The sequence below is a fragment of the Scatophagus argus genome, chromosome 9 (assembly GCF_020382885.2).
Source record: "Scatophagus argus isolate fScaArg1 chromosome 9, fScaArg1.pri, whole genome shotgun sequence".
NCBI classification, from domain to species: domain Eukaryota; kingdom Metazoa; phylum Chordata; class Actinopteri; family Scatophagidae; genus Scatophagus; species Scatophagus argus.
In genome coordinates, this window is record NC_058501.1 from 15,196,097 (window position 1) to 15,203,043 (window position 6,947).

The 6,947-nt window shown below is 39.4% G+C and overlaps 2 protein-coding genes across 3 annotated transcripts; one reads left to right on the forward strand and one right to left on the reverse strand.

Annotated features, from left to right (window-relative positions):
* Positions 1–66: 66 nt before the first annotated feature.
* Positions 67–1,629, reverse strand: LOC124065461 (C-reactive protein-like). 2 transcript variants are annotated; one of them, XM_046400888.1, is made up of 4 exons: positions 1,380–1,629; positions 1,038–1,095; positions 768–870; positions 67–620 (listed from the first exon to the last, which is right to left on the reverse strand). In XM_046400888.1, the coding sequence occupies exons 1-4, from the start codon at positions 1,485–1,487 to the stop codon at positions 164–166; spliced, it is 726 nt and encodes a 241-aa protein (XP_046256844.1). In that variant the 5' UTR covers positions 1,488–1,629; the 3' UTR covers positions 67–163. The 2 variants fall into 2 exon arrangements, with proteins under 2 accessions (XP_046256844.1, XP_046256843.1); XM_046400887.1 differs by having other exon boundaries at positions 67–674; positions 1,380–1,622.
* A 206-nt stretch (positions 1,630–1,835) lies between these two features.
* LOC124065460 (26S proteasome non-ATPase regulatory subunit 4-like) lies at positions 1,836–6,906 on the forward strand. Its single transcript, XM_046400886.1, has 10 exons — positions 1,836–1,963; positions 2,897–3,037; positions 3,119–3,233; positions 3,652–3,738; positions 4,311–4,379; positions 4,495–4,710; positions 4,893–5,001; positions 5,134–5,271; positions 6,280–6,335; positions 6,438–6,906. The coding sequence occupies exons 1-10, from the start codon at positions 1,938–1,940 to the stop codon at positions 6,606–6,608; spliced, it is 1,128 nt and encodes a 375-aa protein (XP_046256842.1). The 5' UTR covers positions 1,836–1,937; the 3' UTR covers positions 6,609–6,906.
* The last annotated feature ends 41 nt before the right edge of the window (positions 6,907–6,947 follow it).

Sequence of the window (6,947 nt, forward strand, 5' to 3'; positions counted from 1 at the left end):
TTATCTAAGTGTCTGTTACGAGGTGTTAATGAATAAATGTTTACATTTAAAGAAAGGACTACCATCTTTTAAGTTTCTGAAGAGAGTTTAATCATCTTTAGAGAAGATAACACAAGCTTGACATGATGAATGCTGCAACAAATGTCTGCTGACTAGTGATTAATTACATAATGTCAGACTCTTCCTCCACAAAAACCTGCCCTCTGATTTCAAAATCCAGGTTTCTCCAGTTGAACACATTACCTGGAGTGAAGTGTTTGTTATCCATATAGTGTTTGATCTCAGCGGCAGGGAGAAGGTAGTCCCACATGTGAACTTTTGTAATCATACCAATGAAAGATTGATTTGCATCAAACCCCCCGCCGTAGCCGTCCTGCTCTTGGCCCAGCACGGTGCTGGGTGGTCCAGTGATGTTTCCAGTCTGGATGAACCTCTTAATTGTTGCTTTGCCATCCACCCACAGCTGAGCCAACCCAGTGTCAGAGTGCCAGGTGGCACACATGGAGTGCCAGGCGTTTGGAGAAAATGATAGGGACAGGAAGTCTGTTCCCCCGTCCCGGGCATGCATCCTGATTACATCACGTGAGTTGATCTTAAAGAGCACAAAGTCATTGTTGTGTCTGGAAGTAGCCAAAGAGAAGAGAACGTAGTTCCTGGTGAGATCTGTCTGGAATCTAAACAGATGTGTCAGCTGTGAGAAACTGGGGCAATCAATTCTCCAGATGTTGCCAGAAACAAAGAAGCTCTCTATTTTCACTACCGGTTACCTGAGACAGGTGGTGACAGAGTTAAATTCGGTCTGACTTGTTAGGAGCTTCACGTGATCTTTATTATTCTCCCTGGGAAAGATGAACACTTTGCCTGATAGATCTGCACATGCAGAAAATCAAACCCAACAAAGTGTTTTAAAGGAGAAGAGTGACCAAGAATATTCATTGCATTAACAAAAATGCTCTGGAATTGAAACAAGAAGCCATATTGTTGCCTAGTAAACAATCAAGTATAAAATCTTTTTGATTGAACAAAGGTTGACTTACCTTTGGGTGTAGCACTACATGTTGCAAACATCACCATCAAAATTAAGAGTTTCTCCATCTGAACTTTCAGAGAGTTACAATTTCAGAATCTGAGCACTAATTTAATGGTCATACATTCATTTCAACTCAATAATTCCTTCATTGACCTCTGGCAGGCATCTGCATTTTCCAAGGGCCAGTTTTACAAAGGGAAATAAGTATAGCAGTCAGTGTGACTAAATATCACTTCAGTAAATGTGTTGTTTATAAATTAACTAAACAAATGAAGAACACATAAATATATAGATAGCAAAAGACTCAGTTAATTAATTTGAAAAAATATTAAATTGGTGTATCTTGTACCTTGAGCTCTGGCTGTGTTAGCTTCTTGTCATGGATGCCCCAGGTTTGGGTTGGCTGTCCTCCTTTTATTTGTGAGATAAATGTTGTTTGATTTGTTCCCTCCTTCATGAGGGACTATGGACTCTTTGGCAATCTTAGGATAAATCAACATACCTTTAAACATTGCGATTGAATGTTTTTCCTGTGATGCAGGCACACCAGAGGGTCTGTGCACAACACTGGTTTGAAAGAGGACACGATCTACATGAACCCACAGGACAAGAAAATTAGGCTGGATGTGATAGTATTGGTTGGTATGGTCATTGCAGTCCCTACATATCAGAATGGATTCAGCCACACTCGTTGTATCCTACCATTTTAATAGCTGTTAAACATCCCAACACGTTGTCAGAACACTGAAGGGAATTCAAAGTTTTTTAAAATAAATAAATAAAGGAAATAAAGAAAAATAGTTAGTTAAAAAAAGTTAGCTAAAAAAAATAACAAAAACAAAAAACAAAAACAAAACAGCATTACCCATAAACCATCACGATGACGTAGCAAACGACAGACGTCAAGATGGTGCTCGAGAGTACTATGGTCTGGTAAGGAATTAAAAATATGTTTGAAATTAAAAATAGAAAAGGATAACTCCGTCCAAAATAAGTTCTATCTTATAAACGACATATGCTTTTTATGAAGTCGTTTGTGCAGATTTATTTGTTTTGTTTTGGGGTTTATGATGCTCAAGCTATTCCCTGAGTCACTCTATAGCCTAACGCTAGCCTGAAGGAGCTTTCAGCACATAACAAACCAGCGGCTTTTCAGTCAGCTTTAACAAGTTATATGTTTACTAACGCTAATGTGTGTAGTGTTGTCACCATAGGTTTATGGAACTGAAGTATTTCTGTAAAGCCCAGAGATTACTGAGAAGAAATGGTTTTGTTTAACGTGTTAGCATTAGCAAGCTAACATAATCAAAACCTACTGTCATTGTCAAAACACGCATTTCAGTGGGAACTGGTTTTGAGTATATTTGACCAACCTAATAATCCAAGCTAACATGTTAGTTGATTTTCACAAACAGACGCTGTCTTTCAGTTTTGGACATATCCAGAGAGAGCAACAACATAAAAACGACAACGTAAAAATCCTTAGCGTTATCAGAACAGCCGTCTATTGTATTACAATGTTGATAGTTAATTTGATTTTTTTCTTGTTAAATATAAGAGAATAATGAAAATTGCTTAATTTATTTCCTGTTTTGTTTGGCATTCTGCTTGATTACCTCAGTGATTAATCTTTTGTCAAAACTGTTGATGGGTCTCTGTCGATCAACTAATTAATTAATGAACTAACTGATTCCTGATTCATGCCAGACAGTGTTCTCATTAGAGATGCTCTTTATTTATTTTCATACTATTGATATTGGCCTATGTCAGCGACCAGCATTTGTCCAATTTATATGATTTACTTTTTCTTTTTTTTTCTTTTTGTTGAAACTACTCGTTTTTAACACTGCTCTTCATTTTTCTCAGTGTGGACAACAGTGAGTACATGCGCAATGGAGACTTTCTGCCCACTAGGCTACAGGCTCAGCAGGATGCAGTTAATATTGTTTGTCACACCAAGACCCGCAGCAACCCTGAAAACAATGTGGGACTCATCACTATGGCAAAGTAAGAAGCACTGTGTTTTGAATTGGTGTACTGAGATATAAAACCAATCAGTATAATAATAAATGTCATGTCCCTGTCCAGCAATTGTGAGGTGCTGACTACATTGACTCCAGACACGGGCAGGATATTGTCCAAGCTCCACGCTGTGCAGCCTCGTGGGAACATCAGCTTCTGCACCGGCATCAGGGTAGCACATGTGAGTTTGTGACTTTCATTACTCAGTCCAGTCTTCTCCTGCTCCTCTCGCAGTAAATGAGTTGTTATGTGTGAAGTGAATTTCTTAGAACAATAGGACACCTGGAAAGGTCAGTTTAAATGTTTAAATTTGCTCTAAATATAAATGAGAATTTCTTGAAACATTGGCAAACTTGTTGTAGCCCAGGGCTTCCTCTCCCTGGTGAAAATATGAAAAAATTCTTTTAAGTGCTATTTATTAGCACATCCACAAATGAACCCATGCTCTTTCCTAATCTGAAGAAGCATCACTTGTGGTTGTGCTAATACATTGTCTATGGTGCCTGTGGTGAAAATATCTACTGTCCTGTTTCTCACATAAATACATTTTGTCATATCAAAACTCCTTTATTTCATTTGCTGTGTCTCTCTCCCTGTAGTTGGCGCTGAAGCATAGACAAAGCAAAAACCACAAGATGCGCATTATTGCATTTGTTGGCAGCCCAGTGGAGGACAACGAAAAAGACGTGAGCAAAGTCGATGTGTTTTGTATGTTAATAGCAAGGTATTACCCATTACTGTAAAGGTTTTCTTTGGATGGGTTGGTTGACGTGTTTTTGGCGAAGCATGTTTCTCATCAGTACAGTACAGTGATACTTGGTGTACTTTGAACAGTACTGCCTATATACACCAAAGCAACATTAATGCTCATCTATTTCAACTTTGTTTATGAATTGACTGAGTGAACCATACATGTGAACTAATACAAGTCTTCTCCCCGAGTTGCATAAAGGATTGACAAACTCAACAGAAAAAATGAGTATCTTACTACTAGTGTTAAGGCTTTACCAATGTCTACCTCCATCAGTGGAGCCCCTCTTTATCAAGGAGGATGAAGTTACCAGGATAACATTGCTAAGTAAAGAGCAGAAAATTTTCAATTCTGGAACATTGTCTGATGTAGCAAGAGCCATTCTAGATTTACTCAGTGTTGTTATTCATCTTACTTAGTAATGCTTTTTCATTAAAACCATCAGCTATTCATGTCCACAATAAAACATGTATTCGTGTCATCTGAAATATTTTTATTTTTCTGTAGCTGGTCAAAATGGCAAAGCGTCTAAAGAAGGAAAAGGTCAACGTGGATGTCATAAACTTTGGAGAGGAGGTATCAAAGCGCATGTGCACACGCACACACACAAACACACAAAACCTCTTTAATATCCCTCTCTACGCTGTTTTCTTGTCCATGAACTCTCCCTCATTATTTCTCACCTGTGTAGGAGATGAACACAGAGAAGTTGACAGCCTTCATCAACACACTGAATGGCAAGGAGGGCGCAGGCTCCCATCTGGTCACAGTGCCTCCAGGCCCCAGTCTGGCTGATGCCCTGCTGTCTTCACCCATCCTGGCTGGAGAGGGAGGTGCGGTGTTGGGCCTGGGTGCCAGTGACTTTGAGTTTGGAGTGGATCCCAGTGCAGACCCAGAGCTGGCTCTGGTAAGTGAGCAAAAACTTGTCTTGTCCTTTGTCTCCAGAACTCTCTGGATTCATTCATATTGCATCATATGCATATTACAACTACTTTTGTTCACTGTATATTTCTTGCACTATTGTGATTATTTAGGGTAATGCAGGCCTGTCATTTTGGTAAGATCAGAATATTTTCTTCGTCTCTCTAGGCTCTGCGAGTGTCTATGGAGGAGCAGAGACAACGACAGGAGGATGAAGCCCGCAGAGCTGCTGTTGCATCAGCTGCTGAAGCTGGCATTTCCTCCCCTGCTGCAGATGGTGAGAAAAATGTCCACCAACTTGATTTGCTATCGCAGATGCCAATTTCAACCCATCTTCCCTCATCAGAGACTTCATAGCTCCCATTGTAAGTGCGCTCACTATACATATTTGTCTCTCTTTCTCTTGCAGAGACTGAGGATGCCCTGTTGAAGATGTCTGTTCCCCATACAGACTCATCCACACCGGCTCTACCCGACTTCAGTCGCATGACAGAAGATGAACAGATCGCCTACGCTCTGCAGATGTCCATGCAGGGAGCAGGAGCAGGTTCAAGAAGGACTTTGAGTTTTCTGAATTTCCTTAGTCAGAGAATTCATAACCTATAATATAAGCTGTGATTGAGGATGCCTCTCCTAAACAATATAAAAGACGTAGTAAAATTAATTTATGATACAGCAAGAACTTCCCGTCGCACTTGCACTTAACAGTACCTACTGCTTTCACCAGCTCATTCAGTGGTCAATTGAGTCTTGATACAGAATCTTAAATAATGCGTAATGCGTAAATGCGTAGGTTTCTTCAATATTCACTGTTCAAAGTTTTTTTTAAAAATATCTGTTTTTGCAGCTGACTGACCAATTATCACATTACATCAGTCGTAACAGTCCATTTCATGCTTCATTATTATTCACATACTTACCTTATTTACTTTGTGAGCTGGCATGTTAGAGAAGACAGAAGAACCAGTTTTGTGGCTTCAATTTGAACGTATTCTGTATGTGTTGTACTTGTGTTATTTATATTCTTGAGTCTAAAATAAGCCACAAACTCCAAAATATAGAGTTTCTCTTGTCTTTTATTAGTGTAGGTATGATTCACTGTCGAAATGTAAGTACCTGATTCTAATTTGGATAATGGTTACCTGGAGCCGCTGACATTGGGGTTACGGTATACTTTGGAGCCTGGAAAACAAATGACAGAGAGTTTGCAGGAGCAGTTTTTACTAGTTTGCGCTCCATATTTACAAGTTCGGTGTCAGATCATAAGGAACAAATGGGTACTCATCTTTGATTGGGGCATTTTCTTCAGCTAGAAAGCTTTTATTAAGCACATAATAATATAATATTTATGAAAGAAATAAACAATGACAGAGAGGCGTAGGTAGGTGTAGATGGGCGGGGGCATTTGCTGTAACTGTGTCCCAGAGCGTGTAGAATCAAGAAGAATGAGGCCAAATGGGCTCACGGGCTTCCCAGAAGGATTCTTAACCTGAACATATGTGCATCAACCTATCTTTCCTACTCAACCAACACCTGTGTTCCATTTTTCTTGCAGATTTTGGAGCTGAGGACATGGACACTGAAGCTGACATGGACTCCAATAAGGCTAAGGTAAGTGCAAGCCTATATTAAATCACACTTGTATTTTTTTTTTATCAGATTAAAAAGCACTTCATGAAGATGAGTTACAACATGTTATTTTTTTGCATCCAGGATGACGAGGACTACGATGTTATGCAGGATCCAGACTTCCTGCAGAGCGTCCTGGAAAACCTTCCCGGAGTCGACCCTAACAATGAGGCCATCCGTAATGCTATGGGATCACTGGCTTCACAGACGGGCTCTAAACCCGACACCAAGAAGGATGAGGAGAAAAAGAAATGAATACCCAAAGAGAGGAACTTAATATATGATAAATAAAAAAAGACCAGAGAATTACGCTGCATGTGTTATTCACGGTGACGGTATTACTCTCCTCCATACAGGAACAGTTATGTTCTTTTTTTTTGTTTTTGTTTATGTGGCTGTGTAATCTGTCAGCAACCTTTGCCTTTGTTTCCACTTGAGCTTATAGGTCTATTCTGATTTCATTTTTTTTCTGTGTGTGTGTGTGTCAAGGATATGCTTTTGAATCTTTTGTAATACAACACTCAACATTTCCTCAATAAATTTACAAAATACACAATGGTCCCTCATTTGATGTTTGAAATGTATGAATAGTTG

Bases quoted from the DNA above. Each gene is read 5' to 3' on its own strand.
- LOC124065460 (XM_046400886.1), top strand. From the start codon at position 1,938: ATGGTGCTCGAGAGTACTATGGTCTG. The intron at 3,234-3,651 runs GTGAGTTTGTGA...CTCTCCCTGTAG, and splicing joins CCGGCATCAGGGTAGCACAT to TTGGCGCTGAAGCATAGACA. The intron at 4,711-4,892 runs GTAAGTGAGCAA...TCGTCTCTCTAG, and splicing joins CAGACCCAGAGCTGGCTCTG to GCTCTGCGAGTGTCTATGGA.
- LOC124065461 (XM_046400887.1), bottom strand. From the start codon at position 1,487: ATGAAGGAGGGAACAAATCAAACAACATTTATCTCACAAATAAAAGGA. The intron at 871-1,037 runs GTAAGTCAACCT...CTGCATGTGCAG, and splicing joins ATGTAGTGCTACACCCAAAG to ATCTATCAGGCAAAGTGTTC. The intron at 675-767 runs GTAACCGGTAGT...ACATCTGTTTAG, and splicing joins TCTGTCACCACCTGTCTCAG to ATTCCAGACAGATCTCACCA.